Consider the following 22,427-nt stretch of genomic DNA (forward strand, 5'->3'; position numbering starts at 1 on the left):
GTCATTGCTTTTATTGTTATTAGCTGAAAAAAAAATCGTTATGAAAGTGATTCCAGTGATGAAGTTCCTCTGTGTCGTTATTATATTAGTTATGTGGACTTCCGTATTCTCAAAGAATTAGACCTATTATTAAAACTCAGTTGTAGTCCTTAGTGTGAAAGAGCCTTAGGCCATTTGTAGGCTGAAAACACTAAATATTTGAAAACGATCGTTATATTTGCATCTATAGTTGCATTTTTTGTTACTAATTGTGCAGAAAGGACACACTGCAGCTTTACTGTGTCGTTTTGAATAAAGTTCAGGCCTTATAAAAATAATTACTGCATATTATTCTGTCAATAAACATAGAAACATAACAGTGCTGTACCCTCTCAGTAATGCAGTCTAATCTTCACTCTCTTGAATAATGTAACCACATTTGGGACTGCAGGATAACCTGTACTAAGGAAATCTTTGTGTTCAGAGGAACATGAGTAGATGGCTAAAGCCAGAGGGAATATGAGGTAAAGAGTATTGGAGAGGATGAGAGGAGGACCAGGGAAAGATAACTCCAGAAGGCCAGTGGACACATTTCCTATCCTCCACACACTTCCTCTTTGGGAAGTGTGCGAGCATGTGCGTGTGTTTGTTTCAGACATACTGACACACAGAGACACTTTCACTAATAGTCTCTTTCAGCACTTGTCGTTCACACATGCTTACTGGCACCAGAGGAAACAGACGGGGAGGGGTGAAGCAGTGCAGAACGGGCCGTGAGGAAAGCGGCAGTCACTACAGTCAGCACTGCTGGGACCAACACTGCAGCATATGTAAACACATCACAGCCTCACCAACACTCAGTGCCATGTTTCTGTGGAAAACATGTGGAATGGAGGAGGTGTCATGGAATCTGTGTACACTACTTCTTGTGACCGAGAAAGAAGAGACTGGTCATGAGAGAAATAATATTTCTAATGTGTGTGTGTGTTTGTGTGAGAAAGAGTGACTAGAGTCAACACCAGGGGTCCTCAACTCTATACCTCGAGATCCACTTTCATGCAGCTCCAACCCTAATCAAACACACCTGAAGAAGCTAATCAAGGTCTTCAGGATTACTACAAAGTTGCAGGTAGGTGTGTTTAATCCAGGTTGGGGCTAATCGCTGCAAAGAAAGTGGATCTCGAAGTCCAGAGTGGAGGACCCCTGGTCTACACAGTGCACATTATTGCACACTATTCTATTCTATTCTCAGGGGCGTTGTAACTGGACGGAAGGTTAGGATGACTCCAAGGGCCCGACTAGGGAGAGTGGGTCCAGAACACAAATTTTACCAAGGGGGATCCCCCTCCCCCAGGAACGCGATTGCGGAGGGGGCACAAGTCAAAATGTTTAGGGGGCCCAGAAACCAGAAACCCCTTTCTATTCTATTCTATTCTCCATGACCCTGGCCCCATGATATCAAAATTGGAGTTTTGTGGCTTTTAGTTTATGTCTTCCACTTTTTTAGGGCTTTGCAAAAAATCGAATGTGATTTTCATGCGTATCTCGTCAGTAAAGCCATTTCTGGTGATTAGTAGTAAATCTCCAGCAGAGGGGGATCCCCCTCCCCCAGGAACGCGATTGCGGAGGGGGCACAAGTCAAAATGTTTAGGGGGCCCAGAAACCAGAAACCCCTTTCTATTCTATTCTATTCTATTCTCCATGACCCTGGCCCCATGATATCAAAATTGGAGTTTTGTGGCTTTTAGTTTATGTCTTCCACTTTTTTAGGACTTTGCAGAGCCATAGTTCGCTGACAAGCTACACAAAATCGCGTTTAAAATCGGCAATGAATCGCCTGCAATTTTGAACGCAATTTTGTGTAGCTTGTCAGTGATCTACGGTTCTGTGTAGTAAATGCCGCTCCATCTGAAAGCACGTGCTGGAGATTTACTACTAATCACCAGAAATGGCTTTACTGACGAGATTCGCATGAAAATTGCATTCGATTTTTTGCCCAGCCCTACATTATATTGTTTCAAAATGGATGAAATAGGCAAAATCGACACTGTTTTTTAACTGAATTGAATCAACCGACTTGAACTGAATAACAACACTATTGCCTTCTGTAGAGATGCTTATAGCTGAATTGAACTTGTTTCATAATTTTTGAAATGTACACATGACTGAACCAACTCTAAACTGACCTGAGCTGAATAATGACACTATTGTCTTTTTAGAGCAGCTTTACAGCAGAATTTGAATTTCTCATATTTGAAGAAGTTTACATTATTGATTCTGTTGATTTTCCTGTTGATCTGATTGATTTCCCTGTTTATTTCTGTGAAGCGCTTGTCAGTGATCTACGGTTCTGTGTAGTAAATGCCGCTCCATCTGAAAGCACGTGCTGGAGATTTACTACTAATCACCAGAAATGGCTTTACTGACGAGATTCGCATGAAAATTGCATTCGATTTTTTGCCCAGCCCTACATTATATTGTTTCAAAATGGATGAAATAGGCAAAATCGACACTGTTTTTTAACTGAATTGAATCAACCGACTTGAACTGAATAACAACACTATTGCCTTCTGTAGAGATGCTTATAGCTTTTTGAAATGTACACATGACTGAACCAACTCTAAACTGACCTGAGCTGAATAATGACACTATTGTCTTTTTAGAGCAGCTTTACAGCAGAATTTGAATTTCTCATATTTGAAGAAGTTTACATTATTGATTCTGTTGATTTTCCTGTTGATCTGATTGATTTCCCTGTTTATTTCTGTGAAGCTGCTTTGAAACAATCTGTACTTGTAGTGACTGACTTATAGTGAATTTAGCAGATTAGCATTTAAGCATTTAAAATTTACAGTTTTTGGGGTCATACGAACCAAACATGTTTTTGCATTTCACTGCGCTGCTTTTCCATTGTTTTTTAATGTAAACATGCTCTGGACAGAAGTATTTGACTGTTGTGGTTGCGTCTTTTCCAGTGTCTCTCTCTCGCATGACAGAGTGTTCTAAAATGGGGCACTCAAGTTAAAAGAAGTTCAACTTTTAGAGGCTAATTCACACTGCACCGACAGATGTTGACCAATGATGACAATCAGCAGATTACAGTACGTCACTTCTCAGACATTCCACGACAAACGACGACTGAACATGCACTGACCAATGGCAGCAGATGCCAGCAGGGTTAACACACACTGATCCAACAAAAACCCAGCTAACATTGGTCATCATCTGTCGATGCAGTTTGAATTAACCTTTAAAAAATTAGTTTTTAGACCTTGCCTATTTTTTTCATACCACTGCCCTGCATCTTGTTATTTTATGCAAAAGCATGGCTCCTTTCCTTTCTGGGAACATAGCCATAAAATTTGATGACTTGTACACTTTTCTCCAATAAATCACTGTCTTAAATGAGTGTAAATACCACCTGTCTCCTCCTAGCAACATCGTTTTATCCTCCTAGTTTTGATTTTGTCTTCAGTTGTCTCTCGCATATAATTTCCTTTCATTGACTGAGAATGAATTGGCTGAAATGTATTCATTTTGAATGTGTCTTTCTTGCTTTCATCCATGGTACAAGCTGTCAAGTGTAGTTATGGGAAAACGAAAGACTGGCCATGCCAGACCCTATGACATGTCCCGCCCATTTTACTATTTCAATAGGAAACACGTGAACACAGGAAAGAAAACATAGCTTGGTCTTTAAAGCTATATGACTCTAATGCAATAATTTTGCACTCTGTGCTCACATCTTCTCCATCAGACTTTACAGTTACCATGGAGAGAAAGACAACAGAGAGACACATTATTTCCATAAACATGAGCTGTGTCCATGTAGGGAGTTAGTCTGGCTTACACTTTATGTGTTGAGTTCACACTTGGATCATAGTTTCCAACCCTCAGCTGAATATTTCCATGTAGATGTGGCAGCTGAGAGCAGATGTTAGTGTTTTCATCATTATCTGATCTTTTTAATTAATTGTGCGGCTGTTTTATGCGATCACTGTGAGGTCTGAGATTGGTTTTGCCTCGTACACACCATCTGCTGTTGTAAATCACATGTGCTTTGCAGCTTTTTATTGGTGCTTGTCCAGATGTGGTAGTGATGTTGTCATGAACCTTCCCTTAACTCCCTCAGACATTTTTGAGAAACAGATCACTATCGCTTCACGTTTGGTGCTGCTATGTACGTTTTCTATGTGCACCCAGTAAAAAACCCATCAAGGGCTCCAGTCCTGCTTGATGGTGTGGAAAGGCCCTCAATCTCACACATCAGTGATAGGAGAGGAAAAGATTGGGTGAAGGGCAGAAAGAGAGTTTGGACTGGGACTCATGCCACTACAATTATCCTGTGAGAGTAATTGCTTTTGGCAGCACTCTCTGTACGATCACAGAGCAAAAACATACATGTGAGAAAATTGTGCAAGCCGATACAGGGTGGTGTGGGGCACTGACACCATTTTACAAGTGTATTATTTACTCATATTGGATCTCTGCAAGCTTCTATCAGCATGTTTCTAAACACGGTGCTTACATTTCAATTCTCATGTGTGAAGTAAAGAGTCCAATCAAGCTCTGGATAAAAATATCCCAGTGTTGATTGCGTAAGGAATATTTTATGGAAGTTAATCTCAAATTTATGCACTAATAGTTTATGTACATATAACCAAGGGGTGTTTGAGAGGGGAAGCATGCAACTCCTAAAAAAAACAGAAAAAAGGGTGTGCTGTGAATGTAAGGGAAAGAAGGGCAACATACTGGCGAAAAGTCTTGTGAAAGCGGATTGGCTGATTACCTTGTTAATAATGCCTAAACTTAAAATAGCAAATTTATATGTGCAAAAATATGAAACTCGAGAGGAAGGCATATGTGAGATTATTAAGATATTTGTTGGTGAGGCTTTAGTTCCCAATTCTTCTCAAGTTTCGTCACTTTGTGCAGTTTATGTGATGATGTTGTACTAGCAGACAAGTCTGACAAATATCATCCAGCATGACAATGAGATGAGTTGAGACAAAATGCCTATAAATGTTGAAGTGGGTAACAGCAGCAGCCTGGTTGTTTCTCTTGGCTGTTGTCTTCTTTTAACTGGATGTGCCACTTCAAAGAGCAAACAAACATGAGAAAAGAATACATTTAGAATTTCTGGAGGCAGGCCAAGTATCACCAAAATACACTTAAAAATATGCTTTTAATCAACACAGCATGTTCATTATGGCCTGCATGACATGCTACACTTGCATGTGAAGAAGCCACGTTTCTCAAGTGGCCTTTGTCATTAGAGTCGTCATGTAAGGGTCTTGCTGCTGAGACATCATGCCATGTTCAGTGTCCTGTAGTTCAAAAATCCAGCTCATGCAAGTTAATCAGCCGCTAATGAAGGTGAGTACATTGGGCTAATTAAGCAGAGAATATGTGATTAAGTACAGGGGAGTTAAGATGGTGAGCAGGAAATGGAAACATGGAACGATTAGATTTTATAATAGACCTTGGACATGAGACCGTTTCCATAATCTTACTGTGGTTGCACCATTAAGGAAGTAATTAGGTGGTGTTTGTTACTTAGTTTATTATGTGAATTTTATTTTGTTTTATTGAAATGAATATTACACTGATTAGGCCGTATTGGTGAAAATCCCAAAATCAAACGTAGGTTGTTTGAAATGAGGTATATTTAGGTATATATATTTGTATATTAAAAGTATTGTGTCTAATCCAGACAGACGACTTGCAGTGAGTGACTTCTATTACAGGTAGGGATGTAACGATTAACTGCGAGCCGGTTGAAAATCGATTTAAATATGTGATGATTCAAATCGGTTGAGATGCTAAACAAATCGCGATTCAATTAGGGTATATGAATGTATGTCTGAGAGGAACTTACTGTCTTTCGATGGTATTTTTTCTTTTCCTCTTGCCTCTGTATAATGCATTAAAGGTGCAATAGGTGATTGTTCACATCACGATAGCAATCATTAAGTTAAGTGGTCTAAATGTATTTATCTGTATTTATATATTCTGTGGAAGGTGTAGGACCAAGAAATGTTCGTCCAATCAAAACGCTCGGTCCGAGAGTTTTAATTGGCTTTCCTACCTGCCTGTCAACGTATGTATTAGCATCCCTCTGCGCAGACAGGATACGTCATCAGCACGTTCACGCACGCTGTGCAGACAGAGCGAGGATGGCAGACAAACATCAACAACCCGATCTTCCTTTCTGGTATTGTAGTACTTTTAAAGTTTTCTCACCGGTGAATGACACATGATGTAGCCAGCGGTTCTCAATTCCAGTCCTTGCGCCCCCCAGCTCTGCATATTTTGCATGTCTCTCTTAACACACCCGATTCAGATAACCTGCTCGTTAAAAGTGAGCTACGTCCATGAACTGTGTTCCGATCGATATAATCCTTACACAGTGTTCATTGCTCCCTACTCTCTGAGCAGGGGAAATCCGTTGAAGTTTACTTCACTTCAGAACATTCATTCACGGATTTGCGCTGCGCAGCGTCTTCACACACATCACACTCACACACACGTCTTCACATCCAGTGTGAGGACTGGAATTGGGAACCGCTGATGTAGCCTATTGTAGTAATGTTGATGTTGTCTGGAATTCTGGTCTGTGAGCGTATATGCGCTCAGGAGGCATGGCTTTGGGTGGCGATTGCAGGGAGGGTGGGATGTTCGCTTTCAGTGCTATCAGGCTAAAGTTAGCATTTTCCAAGATCTCCTACTGCACCTTTAAAGTTCATAAGTGCAGCGCTGCTTTGTTTACAGCGGAAACCAAGGAAATGCTCTAAGCGCCACCTGCTGGCAGAGAGTGAATTTGCGTCTCATTCAGCTAATCTGCTGTTTCTGTTTCATGCAGATATTTTTTATGCATAGTTTCACAAAACTGAAGTCAAACCATTCTGTTTTTGCTTCAAATTTCGAAATTATACAATCTAATTTAGATTAAAAACTGCTCATGTTGCATGTATGCAGCGTGTTTGTTTGGATCATGTTTAAAATGCAGTGGTTGCCTCTAATTTTAAATGGAAAGAGCACAGACAAAGCCTTAGTTTGTTTATATGAAGATATTTATTTTATTTGTGTTATTTATTTGATTTGGGGCTTGTTTTAAAATTTAAATTTAGTTTTGTTATTTACATTTACATTATATTTCAATTTTGTTATTTAGCAAACGCTTTTATCCAAAGCGACTTACAAATGAGGACAATAGAAGCAATCAAAACCAACAAAAGAGCAATAATTTACAAGTGCTATATTAGTATATTATTATAGTGTTATATTTCAATTTCACAAAGAAACTTACAGTATTATGTCCAAGCAATAATAAAAGGAAACATTTAATTTATTTGTCTTAAATCTCATTTTGTAAAAAAAAAAAAAATCGTGAATCGAATCGAATCGTGAGTTGACTGAATCGTTACATCCCTAATAACAGGCTAACTAGTTGCACCTTTCCTAACTTATTTAGCCATTCCCACACATCCCTCTTTCAAAGCCCATTCGGTTTATCCTGATGCTCAACATGTTGACTTTGCTTTGAATTCCATCAATCTTTATGCTTTGAAAATCAGCCAGAGTTCTGGAGGAAGAAGAGGAAGAAATAGCATATTAATTTCCTCTTTTAGAACTACTGCTGAAGTTGTAATTAAGTGTGATCAGTTAACCATCTTTGGAGATAAGTGAGCGTCTTTTTTCATCAGTGTCTTTTTCTGTCTCTCTGCGGTAAGCTTTAAATAAAGACATGTTGTTGGTGTGCAGGATAATAAGTCTTAAAAATGTATGAATCATTTTGCCCACACCATTACATTTAGACCTTACCGTGTGATGTGTTTGTTAAAATAGTAGAATATTTGTTCTTTGTTCATTATGTAGATTATCAGTAACAATGTACAGTAATCTTTTATTCAAATTCCTTTCTGTTTAACAAAAAATTCATAGTTCATGAGTCAAATGTAATATTTAATCAATATTTATCTTAGTAAAATCTAACTGGTAAGACTGGAAAGATAACTCTAACGATAACTATATTAGCGTCCAAACCAACGGACGGTAACGTTCTGTTTATTATAAGTGTGCGCTCCAGTTATCATGTGCCGCTTGAGATGTTCAAGCTCTCTAAAGTTGGTGGATTTTGATTGGCTGTCAATGTTTTTATTGTTCTTCAGCTAGAAATTCATTTTTGACAGTGATTTAAACTATATTGTTTCTCTGAATTCTGGACTTCCCTATTCTCATAGAAATAGAGTGAGTTAGTATAACTACTTTATAGTTGTAGTTGTCGTTATCGCCCTTGGTGTGAACAGGCCTTTAGCATACAGCTCGATTTGCCAGATAGAAAAACATATTAGGGTTGTAGTGAATGAATTGTTATTAATTGTTATGTGACAAGATCACAGCCCTTTGATTGCAAATGTAGTGTGCGGTTCATTTGCTCCGTTGAATGTCTCCAACTCTCTGCTGCCATAGTATGCAAATATATAAAACATACGTAAATTGCATGAGTTTATATTTACATATCTTTTTCTTTCCCCTCCCTTCTTTTCACATCTCTCTCTCTCCTTTTCTCTTGCTCTGACTTCCTCCTCCTATCTGCATCTCTTGTTCCTTCTCCCCTCCCTCTGTCTCTCTCTCTGCCAGCCGCCACCAACTTGGACTCGGAGAGCAAACGAACGGCCCACTTCCAATCGTCATGGCAACAGCATGTGAATGTGTTCGGCTCCTGGAGTAGGCCGGAGTGTGTGCAGGAACTGCACCAGGAGGCTCAGCTGAACCTACAGAGTCTGCTGCAAGGTAGGAGAGTCAGCTGCCAGCTCTTCGTCTGTGTGTTTCTGTGCCACTAGAGGTTGTGTAGCCCGATCATACGCCTGCCTGGATCTGCCTATCATTTGTTTTCGTTTTGTTTTTGTGGGTGTGTGTTTTGCATCACCTTGCATGTGTGCTGTCTGTGAATATCCGCCACTTCCATTCCCATTCTGTGTTTCCCAGTGCGTGTAAGAGAGGCACTATTTGTTTTTCTATTCCTCTGAGCATCCTCATGTTTTCCCTCTACTTGTTTCCCATCATTCCCCCTCTATTTCTGACTCATACTTTGTTCTTATTTATAATCCATTAGATTCATTTCCATTTGCAGTTAATACACAGAGTCTCCCTTTCTCTTTCGTTTTTTTCATTCGCTGAATAAATAAGCCAATGCTTGTGGCTCTTGCTGCTGTGAGTGTGTGACTGTACATGGTTGAATTTCCATCTTTTATCTCTTTCTTGTTTGATGTCAGCTATTAATATGTATCTGTGAGGTATGAGATGCTATTCTGGTTTAAGCTCCGCATCAGACTGAATGGGCAGCTGTTGCTTAAACAACAGTGAGTGGGTGGTCAGTGTTTACGAATGTGTGGCACTGTGCTATGTGCATAAACAGCAATTTGGTTTTCATATACTGTGGGTAAAGAAAAGAATCACCCCCCTTTAAAATAATCACATGCAGCCTGAAATTAAGATGGACACAGTTTTTGTTTTATCCAGCTGTATTTACTCAGTGCAACTTATAACATCCAAGTAAAAGATGTAACACTAACATGTCAGAAAAAATAAAAAAATAAAAAACTAGAATCACTGAGTTGGAAAAAGGATCACCCCCTTGTGTCAGTATTTTGTTGAACCATCTTTTGCTTTAATTACAACCTTTAGTCTGTTGGGACATGTCTCTACTAACTTTGCACATCTAGACTTTGCAATATTTGCCCACTCTTCTTTGAGAACTGCTCAGGTTCATTTTAATTTGATGGTGAGTGTTTGTGGACTGCAGTCTTCAAGTCATTCCACAGATTTTCAGTGGGGTTTAAGTCTGGGCTCTGACTAGAACATGCAAGGACATTCACCTTTTTCTGCTTCAACCACTGTGTGCTCAGTTTTCTGTGTGCTTTGGGTCATTGTCATGTTGGAAGGCAAACCTTCTTCCCATTGACAACTTTCTGGCAGAAGGCAGCAGATTTTCCTCAAGAATTTCACGGTATTTTGCCCCATCCTTTTTTTTACTTCTATCCTGACAAATGCTCCAGTCCCTGCTGCAGAGAAACACCCTCATAACAGAATATTACCAGCTCCATGCTTTACTGCAGGAATGCTGTTATTTGGATGGTGAGCTGGATTGGATTTCTGCCAGACATATCGTTTGGTGTTGAGGCCAAATATTTCAATTTTAGTCTCATCTGCCTCAGAATCTTCTAGATGTGTTTTGGCAAAGCTCAGTCGTGACTGCATGTGGCCTTCCTTGAGCAGTAGCTTTTTTCTTGCAACCCTCCCATTCAAGCCACATTTGTGGAGAATTTGTGATATTGTTGTCACATGCACACAATGACCACTCTTTGTCATAAATTCCTGTAACTGCTTCAGAGTTGAAGTAGGCCTCTTGGTTGTCTCTCTGATCAGTTTCCTCCTGTCTCTTTTATCCAGTTTGGAGCGATGTCCTGATACAGGGAGGGTCTGTGTTGTACCAAATACCTTCACTTCTTAATAATAGACTTCATTGTGCTTCTATAGGCATTGATAAAGCCTTTGACATTTTTTTGTATCCATCTTGTGACATATGCCTGTCCACAACTTAATCCTGGAGATCTTTTGACTGTCTTGTCACCCATAGTTGATTGTTTGCTTCAGTTGCACTACCAAGGACTGAAATGCTCCAGGAAAGCTCTTTTCATGCTGAAGTAAATAAAAAATGACCACAGCTGAAAGTCAAATAGCTTTGTGTGCCATTGAGAAGGCTATTAGCTACACCTGATTGCGTTTACAGGTCATTTTTAGGAGGGGGTGATCCTTTTTCAACTCAATGATTCTGTTTTTTTTCTCTAACATGTTGGTGTTATATCTTTCACTTGGATAATTTGCACTGGGTAAATACAGCTGGATAAAAAAAACTGTGTCCGTCTTCATTTCAGGCTGCAAAGAATCTATCATAGAAAAACCTGCTGGTTTACCATTCATTCTAAATATTGGGGAGACATGGAAGTCATGGCAGAGACATCGAGTATGGGGGTGTTTGTTTTGATTTTTTCAAATACCAACTGCGTTTCTTGAAAGTCGTGTACTGCACCTTAGTGAAATTTGCACGGGAAATCTTACACCCTTACACGAAATTCCTGACTGCATGGATTCCTATTGAAATTATTTTGTCTGTGAAATTTTGATAATCTTAACTAAAAATTTAATAAACAGAGGATTTGTTTTGGAAAGTCCATCTAGTTTAAAAAAAAGTTATGTTTTATCTAAAGGCCAATTGGCAGCTAATTAGCCGTTGACTATAAATATGTGCCAATATGTTTGTATATTGATGTAGCTGGTTTATCTTTTGTGGCCTGTCTATTTAAAATGTCCAAAATTATATTATATTATTATTATTATTTCTTTTGTGAAATTATCATAATATTTGATGGGATAACAGCACTGTGTCTTGTCCATATCTTTCACTTTCGTACTCATGCAGTGTTAGCCAATTAAGGGGCCCAGCAACATTAAAGAGATCAGGCATCCATAGTGCTTAAGCTAATCAGTGATATTGTACTTATACCCCTCCCCCCATGCTTATAAATTATTTCTGTTCAGTTATGAACTAGAAATGTGGTAGAAATTCCCCTACGCACATGACTTAAGTTTAACTGGGAGCGTCTACTGGTGACACCCGAGTCGGGCAACGTCTCACCCCTTTTGAACACTATCACTTGGGCCTAAAATCTCTAGTGTTCCACTATACCTGCTGCACAGCAGTAACCAGACAGACTCCAAGCAATGCCCTTTAATATGCTTTAATCACAGCCGGGAGGACCTCAAATCAATCACAGAAAATTCCCAGCATCAAAGATAAGACAGGTACATAGCAAAGGTAACATCATGTCACATTACATCATTCTACTCTATTATGATTGGTTGACTTATATGGCATATCGGCTAGTTCCTCAAATCATGAGATCGTATTGTTACTAGTATTTTCAGACAGACGACTAGCCATCTTGTCTTGTCCGTGTTTCATTATTGCAACACTACTAAAGGTTAGAACATTTTTGTTCCCTAAAACGTACTTAAAGGTTAGGCCTGCAGAAAAAAGGGAAATGTTAGTCATAATTTATGATCAACTGATTTTATAATTAATTTAAAAATGATTACATTTAAAATTTACTTCACAGAAACAAAGACCAAATGAAAAACAGACCAGACAAAAACTTCCCAAATTGATAAGAAAAGGGGCATTGTTGCTCTTGACCGCTTCCATTCCTCTACTGCATACACAAGACAAGGAGTGACCCATATTTAATAAATTGGTGGCTTTCAGTGAGCATCTTGTTAGGCGATGCTTTGAGGTCATTCATGACCACTCATTCACGCTTGAGTGGTTGGCATCTTGTCTAGGCGAGCCATTTGATTGGCTGATAAGAATGGAGATTTTTGAGTCCCATTAGACTGGCCCAAGATCAGGTCAGGGGAGGAGGGGAGGGTGTGTTTGAAATACCCTCTTCTCTCTCTCTCTCTCTCACACACACACACACACACACACACACACACACACACGTACGCAGTCTTGCTGTTACTTCTGATACTTGCTCCCATACATCATCTTTGAAGTTTTGATATTGGTCTTTGAAGCCTACCTTTCCACATAGGCTTGTATGATCCAATCACTGTTTCGGTGAGTTATGACACTCTATCTAGTTTACTTTCTTCTCTCTTGGTTGGAACTTACTTTAGTATGAATGTCCAAGAATGCTTAGCTGCATCCATTGTAATTCTCACATTTTTGCAAGTCTTTAAATTATCATTAACAACTTTGCTGAACTTTATTTATAACAATACCATTGAAAAGTTTGTAAGATTTTTCTAAATATTTTTTTTTAAAAAGTCTTCATGTGCTCAAAAAGTCTTTATGAATTTGAAATATTGTTGTGAAATATTACTGCAATTTAAAATAACTTTTCTATTTTAATGTATTTAAAAATGTAATATATTCCTTTATGGTAAAGCTGAATTCTCAGCAGCCATTACTCTAGTCTTTACAATCACATGATCCTACCGAAATCATTCTAATATGCTGATTTAATGCTCAAGAAACATTTATTATTACTAACAATGTTGAAAATAGTTGTGCAGCTTAATTTGTGGAATCTGTGATACTTTGATGAATAGAAATATTAAAAATAAAGTGCTGTAACAATGTAGAAGTCTGTACTGTCAGTTTACTGACTCCTTGCTGAATAAAAGTGTTAAAATCAGTGACCCCAGACTTTTGAATGGTAGTGTATAGATGGTAGGAAGGATGTTGCTCATATAGCAGAGCGTTTGGAAAAGTGAGGATCGATATGTATATTAAAGAGGACTTTGCCCTGTGGTTTGTGTGTAGAATGCTTTGCAAGTTGGCCAGTGTTTGCAGAAGCGGGTTCTTGTTACAGCTGCAGGGAACTAATAGCCATAACACATTCCAAATCACAACCATCTTTTTTTTTAAATTTCACTTTGCTTTCCATGGGATTTTACACATCAGATTGCATAGTTTGGTCCACCAATCTTTGCAGTGCAAGTGTTTCCTTGAGCAACTTAGGGTCTACGGCTAAATAAAGGATTGTCTCTCTGTGTATCTCATTAGTGTAGCGATTTGAAAGCCATCTGGTCAAGCATCATTCCTGGAATAGAACTGTCTCTATTCGGCGTGATAAATAAAATGCCAACACATATTTAAAAGTTGTGCATGTGGTGGTACACAGTGCTAGGCTGCAGTTTTGCTGCAGCCTCAATCTTATTTAAGTGGAGGTTTAGGATTTCAACTGTGTGCTCTGTTCAGCTCTGTCCCAGCATGTGAAGAGGGCTCTACTCAATGAGGCTAAACTTGGGGCTTAGGGCTATTGTTGACTCCGGAGGTATGCCATTGTCTTAGACGGCCCACCATTGCTAGGCAACCCCAAGTCTAAGAGTGTGGCATCCCAGATCAGAAAAAATGGGATTCCCCGCCCAAAAAAACCCCCCCACCATCGCACACACAGACCATATTATTGAGGACCTCTCATAGACTAAATGGTTTATATACTATGATAACATTCACTAATCCTGAAGACATTTTTAGATTTAATGCGAAACATGATTTGGCCGATTTATGAGCCTTTCAACAACCTGAATGTCCTCACAAGGCAGTATTTGACATTTGATGACATTTTTAAAAATGCGGCTCTCATTAATAGAACCAAACCAGTGCATACTTACTAAACAGTAAAGGATAAAGACCTAAATGAGTGGAGGACAGTGCTTTAGTATGTGTGTTTTTCAGTATAGAGTGGGAGGGGTTAAAGAGAATGTTTTGGGGGATTAGAATGGCTACAAGAATGGGGTGGGGTCTTGTGAGGGGAGTCCGTGGAATGAATGCAATGGTAATTATTCTGTTTACAAGAGCCCAAGGGAACATTTCTGACAAAGAGGGAGAGAGATTTCATTAATTGATTTCAGTGTCTCCTAGTGCTGTTACTAACTTTAAAACTAGCATGTTGTGTCTGTCTACTCAGATTTTGAGGAGCAGTTGTATGATAACAGAGTGACAGGACATACATTCAGACATCCTTCCTCTCAGAGCTCAGAGGACACATCAGCCACTCTCAGCCGATCCCCTTCCTCACTCAGCAACAAGAAGACAGAGTTCATCTTTGTGGTAACTACTTGTATGCTGTCTTCTAAGCTCTTACACTGATCAAACTAGTAACTTTGGCTCATATTAAGCATTTTGAAGTCACTGGATTCTGACTTGTGTGCCACCAACTCATTTCTTTTCTCTAAAGCATTAATGTTTTGTATAAAGTTTGCAAATCTAATTAGATGTGGTTTGTCCCCTGAGTGAAAACAGCTACAGGCTTCTCTGTATCGGTGGTTTTGAGCGTGTAAATAAACAGTAATTTAAACATCCTACCAAGTCATCTGCTAAAAAAAAGATAAAAACTAAATTCAGTGTTTAAATATGAATGTTATTAATTATTAAAATTAATTATATAATCATTCACATTTACCAGTTCTGCCATGCAAGCAGATGTAGAATGAACATCAAAATCCATATTTAGAAATTAAGTGTATGAATGAATACACCATTTGGGTTATAATACAAAGCATTACAAATACAAAATTATGAATTAATCATATTGTTTTATATTCATACTCCCATTCTCTCTCCCTCTCTTTAGCCTGCAAATAAGCAGGTGTGTGTGGATGCGACCACAACATTAGGGGTCCGGGCGCAAGACCCGACCCCCTGTGGTTCAGAGAAGTCACTTCTAGGCTGGAATGCCTCACTGAGTCTACCTGTTGCAGAGAAACCTCGCTGGTACCTGGGCCGACATACTCCAGCTCACCTTGTACCCATTGAGATCACAGGTAAAGGTGACTTGGCATACTATCATGTTGAGTATATCTGTATATTTTTAAAGTCTTTTTAGAGTCCGGCCTGTTTGGAGGTGTCTTTGATGTGTAGTTTATGTTAAGAACTCTTTTTTAATGAAATGAGTCCATATCAAGTGGTGAGATTTTTTTCTGAGTACAGCTGATGTTCTGTTTGGGGGGAAAACATAGACAGACTGAACAATAGTGTCTCCTCACTAAGAAAAGTAAATTGAATGGTCCTAGGTCACCTGAAATAGTATTGGATGTTTTTGATCTTGCAAATTAAAACACATCATCATCATCATCATCATCCACCACTGACAACCCCGTTTCTCAGTTCTTCTGCTCTCTTTTCCAAGAGTTCACATAAGATTTCTCACATTCACATTTTATAATAAATGTTAAAGCATTTGCTCCTCTCTCAAGTTGTCACCCTGTTTTTTAAAGTGTGACATCACTTCCCTCTCTGTCTCAGCTGTCCCACACCCATCTCTCTAAATCTCCCCCTTGACTACCTTCCTGTTCTCCTCTCTGTCCTGGACTTAGTAGAGAGGTGGTTGGATCTGTAAACACAGATTATGCTGTGCTTAGGCAGTCTGGAGTCTGATTCCCAAAGTGTTGCTGCTCTTCACCCGCTAAAGATAATGAACAGGTAGCTGTTGCCATGGCAACATGCAGCTCTCCCTCCTTTGCTTAGCTATGAGGTGCAGAAAAAGCTGCATAGAGTGAGAGACAAACAGGGAGTGAGTGAGTGAGTGAGTGAGAGAGAGAGAGAGAGAGAGAGAGAGAGAACTGTAGCGGATGGGTGGGAGTAACAGGGCCAGAGGAAGAAAGATTTTTTTCACCTCCTTTTTGTTAGTATTTTCATGAATAAAGCCAGCTCACATGTTGGGAGGTAATGAGGTTTCGTTGGGTGTTTTCAGAGAGCTGTTTTCTGAGAGACACAAGGGGTATCCATGTAAAGAATATAATGAGACTGGGCTTAATTTGCACATTATGTTCAGTTCCTTTTATCATTGTGGAATGGTGGACCATTTATCACAGCACTCCCTCCTGCACGGGGTGTTTAAAATTATTAAACACCCAGTCCAATGCAGTTCTTGAAGACACATCAGCATTAAATTGTCCCACAGAAATTAAATTAAGTCACACAGATCTGCCACTGGCTAGTGTTTTGTCAATATCCAGCCCTTGTTTTGATGTATCCAGTGTCCATTGTCTGATTTCATTTCTCCAGATTAATCAGGCACCATGATCAAGTCTCCAGCTAACCATCTATCTCATGTTGGCTATTGTTTTTATCCATAAAAATATTTTTCTAATAAATTACCAAAATGTCTGTCATTACCCTTACGTCTGATTAGGCAGTCATGGCTAATGTTTTTCAGCCTAATCGTAACATGTATAGGATAAAATATCTTCTATATAAAAAATAAACATAATTTTTCTGACTGAAGACTGTCAGTTAGCTTGACAGTTGGTATCTCATATCTTGCCTCAGGCCAGAGCTTTGATAAGCACTCCACACAACACAGCGAACTGCGGGCTGCCTTTAGAACTGATTCAGCGGTCAACCCAAAGACCGTTCGCCGCCCGAGGAGTGTGGTTGCAGGCCCTGATGTCACGCTGCACTGCCAAGGTGACTAACAGGAAGTTAGGCAAGTTACTGACAGGGTCACAGAGTGCAAAAGAAAATAAACAGGAAAAGGACAATGGGCACTGACCAATGATTTCTACCTAGAGTAATTTGTAAATCTAATGTTTGTTAGAGCCACACATAGGCTTTGACAAATTGTCACATATTGCAATTTCAGTTAACAAAGTTCTGAATTACATCATTTAGAATCTTTACAAAAACGTGTCTAGGAATGAAGGACTAACTTCTGTTTTTGTTTTAAACTCTTTTTCAAAAACTATTTTGTCTTTAGGTGACAGCAAATTTCTTGCTGTTGATCTAATACAAGGTGCCTGTTCCCCTGGATCCTGTCAACCCAGATCTTTGGAGCCAACCACCGAGAACACAGGCCAACAGCATATTCCCCTTCGGAAGACCCAGAGTGACCTGGAGTACAGTGTCCCCCCATCCCCAAAGACCCCATCAGGCATGATGGATCATGCCACTCTGATGTGCCCAAGCCCCTCCTGGAATGGCCCAAAAGGTTCTACTTTCTCTCCTTCCTGGAATGACTCTTACAACTATGCCTTAGTTACCAGCCCTGCTTCCAAGCAACCAGTATCTAAAACTGGAATGTTAACACCTGGAGATGAAGGAGGTGGTCTAATCTGTCCATCCCAGACCAGTTCAGGCCTTTCCATGAGCTCAGGGTCACATTCCAGCTCTTTCACCTCCATCTTAGAACCATGTGGACACCGGGTGTACACAGTGTCCACACAGGGGGGTGGTGTTCCTATAGGGAAACGGAATGACATAGAGGGGGCAGTTTCCACTGTAGGCACAGGAAATAACAAAAGTGAGCAGGAGAAGAGATCAGCCCGGTCCAGTGTTTTCAGGTTCCGTGAACGTTCACTTTCAACACCAACAGACTCTGGATCATTTTGCTCAGCAGATAATATATGTTCTCCAGGTGAGGCCGTCCCTGTCGTTTCAGAGGTTGAGAGTTATGCCCTGTTATATCCAAGCAACAGCTCAGAGGATAGCATGAGCACTGATAACGTTTCTGTGACCACAGGTTCAGACTTTCTTCTAGATGGTCGACTGAGGTCACAATCACGCAGCATCTCACTAAAGAAATCTAAGAAAAAACCACCACCTCCAGTACGTAGTGTATCCCTGATGAAAAACCTATCAGAGGTTGGAGGAATAGGATCCTACCACAGTGAAGGGCACTTCAGAGATGGCAGACCCAAAAGTCTCTTTATCCCCCGAGATCACCATATTCAATATTCATTCCAGCCTGAGTTCCTAATCGCCAAGCCTGAGGATGACACAGATCAAGCCCACAGTAGCTTGGAGACATCTTCTGATATTTCTCAGCCTGCTGACAGGGAAACAGAGCTTGGATTTTCTCCTCACTGGCAGCTCAATGAGTGGAAGTCTAACAACGATCCATACCGCTCACTGTCGGGTTCAAGTACAGCCACAGGTACCACAGTGATTGAGTGCATGAAGGTGCGGGGCAGCTCAGAATCCCTAAATTCACCCTCAACCTCACGAGCCACATCTCCATCACAGTTCTCAATTGAGGCTGAGACCAAGGTATCCCCCTTCAAGCCCCCATGTCTCATGTCCCCATCCAGTGGCTACTCAAGCCAGTCTGAAACTCCAACCCCAACTATATCAAACACCTTTATCACTGGACCTTCTCCAGTTGGCTGCAAGATGCGCCCAAAGATTCCAGAGCGTAAATCTTCTCTCCCAGCTTCTGCAAAGGATAAATCACGTTCACGTCTTTCATTTGAACTACCTGCAAACTCTCAGCTGGATCTGTCCTCTGTCAAACCCAAGATGAAAGCCAGCCGACGCCACTCTGACACATCTACAGCCAACAAACCAGGTAAACTGAGCCCTAGTCAGTCTTCACTGCCTATGGTTACAACAACAGACTTGCGTAACATCCGACTTCGTTCAATAAGCCGCTCAGAACTTGAGGACAGTCCTGATGGCTCTTCTGACATTATAGAGGAAGAGCAAAGTCGAGATCTAAGCCCTCCTATTACTCCCTCTAACACAAAACAGTCAAAGCCACCAGTTGCAGTGAAGCCACCTCTGCCTAAACGACCAATGAACTTGATGCTTAAATCTCCCTCATCCTCCCCTCTGGCACCTGAATCTCCTCCATCTTCCCCTGTGGACAGACCCATGCCTTTGGGTAACATCTATATGGTTGTGAGAAAGCCCAAACCTAAGAGACCAGCTCAGTCATCACTCAGCACCTCTGCAATAGCCCCACAAGTGCCACTCCACAGCCATGTACCTCCTCTCCCTGAGTTTGATCTGGAGCATGGGATTCCTATTGAAGAAGATCCTCCATCCCCAAGTAGCCCAGAAAGTGAGGACAAATGTAAGACCCTGCCAAGTAGAATGACAATATCCTGTTTAGCAGAATTAGACAAAAGGAAGCCCAAGGTACCTCCTCCAGTGCCGAAAAAACCCAATGTTTTTCTTCTGCCCTCTCCAAGCATTCAGACCAATGGTGGGGCAGAAAGGCAAACTCTACTGTCCAACAACATCTCCCAATCACCTACAGGTCCATCAGCATCTAACATTGAGGGAGATTTGCTTAAAGATGAAGATCAAGATGATCCTGCAAAGGAAAATTTAGATGGAAACTATAAAAATTCTGAAAGTTACGAGACCTCTGGAAATCACGAGAATGATGTGGTAGTTGAAGAGAACAGTTCAAAATATTCAGCTTATCATCAAATTACGGAAAGAGTGGCACCTCCAGCAAAGACAGTAACAGGTTAAACATTTGTTTACATTTTCCGTTAAGATGTTCAGGCAGAATGCTGTTTTCTAGGTATAGTAATTTCGGGGTTTAATTTATGTTCTTTTATGCTGCCCCACAGAAACTTATGCAGAAACAGAAATACTGGAAGAGAACAATTCTGCTGTTGACAATACCGAACTATACATTACAGAGGAAACAGACGATGATGTTTTTGTCCACACACCCACAACTCACACGACTGAGGACCTCTTTACCATCATACACAGGTAAAATTTGCAGTTTAACATTCATACTGATTCATTTAGCTATTTCTCTCTGACTAAACTTACTTTGGTATAATTTGGCATAATGAATACAAATGCAGACATGGTCTGGTACTGGATATCATGGACTATGTCTTCTAGTGGAGAGGCCACTGCAATTAGACACTTCATTTCAATTGTCCGACTGAAAAAAATATATATATATTTTAGCCAACGTAGAAATGTGTAAATATACAATGAATGATTAGCCAGCCCTCTTAAACTCTGTCACGTCATTATAATCAAATATATCAAATAGTGTATCATTGGGATATACAGTGTATGTCAGTGGAGGGCCAATGCCCTGCAGAGTTTAGTTCAAATCAGTAACTCTCTAGGTGTCTTTAATTAGGGTTGGAGCAAAACTCTGCAGGGAGTGGCCCTCCAAGTTCATATTTGAACTGTGACACAACATTTGTATTATTCTGCTTTTCCTAGGTCAAAGAGGAAAGTTCTTGGTCGCAAGGAACCAGTGGATTCTTTTGGAAGCAGGCAGTGTCTGGTCTCACCTGTGAAAAGCAGTAGCACAGACCTCCGAACTCTAGGCCTTGGGACCACTCCTAGGTCAAGCTCACGAAATGAGAACTTTATTGCTCTTCTCCAGAAGAGAAGCAGCAAAGCCAGCAGCGGGACCCGAGTGTCTGCCATGGAGTTGCTGAAGAGCACAAACCCCTTGGCACGACGAGTCACTGAGTTCTCTCAGTCACAGCCAGATGGGAGTGCAATGAGCACACCAAAACCAACTCCACAGGAAGAGTGATTCCACTTGTAGAGAACCACATGCTGGATATCAGTATGGCTGGTTTTCTGTTTCACCCCACTTCCCATCTAAATGGTTTAATTTACAAAGACCTCATGCAGAAGGAAATTAAGTGAATTTGAGTTTTTGCTTTCAGACAAGGGGATCACACTCTGATGATGAAAGATTGTTGTGGAGTATAGTCAGTATTAAAGGAAACAGCCCACCACTGATATACAACTCTGGCATAGAAATCTGCTATTCTGGAAATATGAATGCAATGATGAAACTCTTGAATGGAAACGGACATCAAGAAATATTTTCAGACTGTTCACTATTTTAGGAGCCCAGCCTATATTTGTGGCCAAAGCCTGCTCTGCCCATTTCAGTGGTGGACTAGAAAGTGTCTTAGTAGGATAATTATGTTTTAATAGACTGCACAAACTCGCACAGAGAGAGGAGTGAATGACATTCCACAAAGGTTGTAAGAAAGGTCTGGTACCCATAAAAAGGAAGCACTTTCACCAGTACAGGAACTAGTTTACAAGACAAAAAGCTATATTTGTTATTTTCCATTGTTTTTTGGTTTTGTTTTATTTTTTCAAAAAATATGAAAGGCCATATATTGTTTATTTTAATCTGAAAAAAAAACTATGTATACAATATAAATATAAGAAAATGTAACTGCTTGATCAAAGACACAACAGACACAAAGCTGTCCATATCTGTGACTATTCTTGGGAAACTGCCTATTATTTTATAAGCTCACTGCACACAAGGGATTGAAGTGGTCATATTAACCCATCATCATGCAATACACCTGAACCCACATCTAGAGATCTTCCCACACTGCCAGAAATGTAAACAGCAAACAACAAATCAAAATTGTCATAGACAAAACACACCTTTGAAAAGGAAATATGTGGACAATACAACATGAGGGAATAGCACAGAAAGTGAAAGTCCAAGGGGTGGACACTAGACTACAGAAGAGGGTTCAGTAAGTGTTATCAGTGGGTCACTGGTAAGTTCTGGCTGTCGATTGTGTCAAATCTCTCAGGGGTTTCTTTGCAACTCAGGAAACCCATCATGGCTAACAGTCCAAGTGTATATTCTCTTCATAGATATTTCACTCACTCATCAACACACAAATGATCAGACAGGAGATTTACTGAGGCCTATGGATGGCAAAAGAAGACCGAATTCATATATCTCTCATTCTTGCCTCCACATTTTTTCCAGAAAAACTAGACAGCACTTATGACCACAATTCCAGATCATCTTGCATGACATTGGATCATTCAAATCCAAGTGCAAATCTTCTCACTTTATGTCCATTTCAGACTATGCATCAGAGATAAATCAGACTTGCCCTTCTGTCAGCACTGGCAGTAAACACCTGTGAACGTTAGGAAAGGGTGAGGCAGAGCTCAGCAGTGTTATGTTTAGATTCAATTTTTGACGAAAAAGAACATAGTAGAAAATACTTTTTTAATGGTTGCCCTCCATGTAACTGCAAGACCAGATTGTAGATCGACGTTTGAATGCACAAAGACTTTGCAGGCTTTGATCAAATGTGGTAATTCACTTAAG

At 40.1% G+C, this 22,427-nt stretch overlaps 1 protein-coding gene across 4 annotated transcripts in view; it reads left to right on the top strand.

Annotated features, from left to right (window-relative positions):
• Nucleotides 1-21,462, top strand: part of LOC107557511 (NHS-like protein 2) — a 104,685-nt gene extending 83,223 nt beyond the window's left edge. For 3 of the 4 annotated variants that reach the window (XM_016240945.1, XM_016240948.1, XM_016240947.1), the window contains 7 exons: nt 8,623-8,775; nt 14,520-14,662; nt 15,186-15,375; nt 16,883-17,020; nt 17,310-19,805; nt 19,912-20,059; nt 20,534-21,462. In XM_016240945.1, the coding sequence (XP_016096431.1) occupies nt 8,623-8,775; nt 14,520-14,662; nt 15,186-15,375; nt 16,883-17,020; nt 17,310-19,805; nt 19,912-20,059; nt 20,534-20,855 (3,590 nt within the window). In that variant the 3' untranslated portion in view covers nt 20,856-21,462. The remainder of the gene's footprint in view (nt 1-8,622; nt 8,776-14,519; nt 14,663-15,185; nt 15,376-16,882; nt 17,021-17,309; nt 19,806-19,911; nt 20,060-20,533) is intronic. The other variant, XM_016240946.1, reaches the window with a different exon arrangement.
• The last annotated feature ends 965 nt before the right edge of the window (nt 21,463-22,427 follow it).

Source organism: Sinocyclocheilus grahami, unplaced genomic scaffold, assembly GCF_001515645.1.
Source record: "Sinocyclocheilus grahami isolate Dianchi unplaced genomic scaffold, SAMN03320097.WGS_v1.1 scaffold605.1, whole genome shotgun sequence".
Taxonomy (NCBI): Eukaryota; Metazoa; Chordata; class Actinopteri; order Cypriniformes; family Cyprinidae; genus Sinocyclocheilus; species Sinocyclocheilus grahami.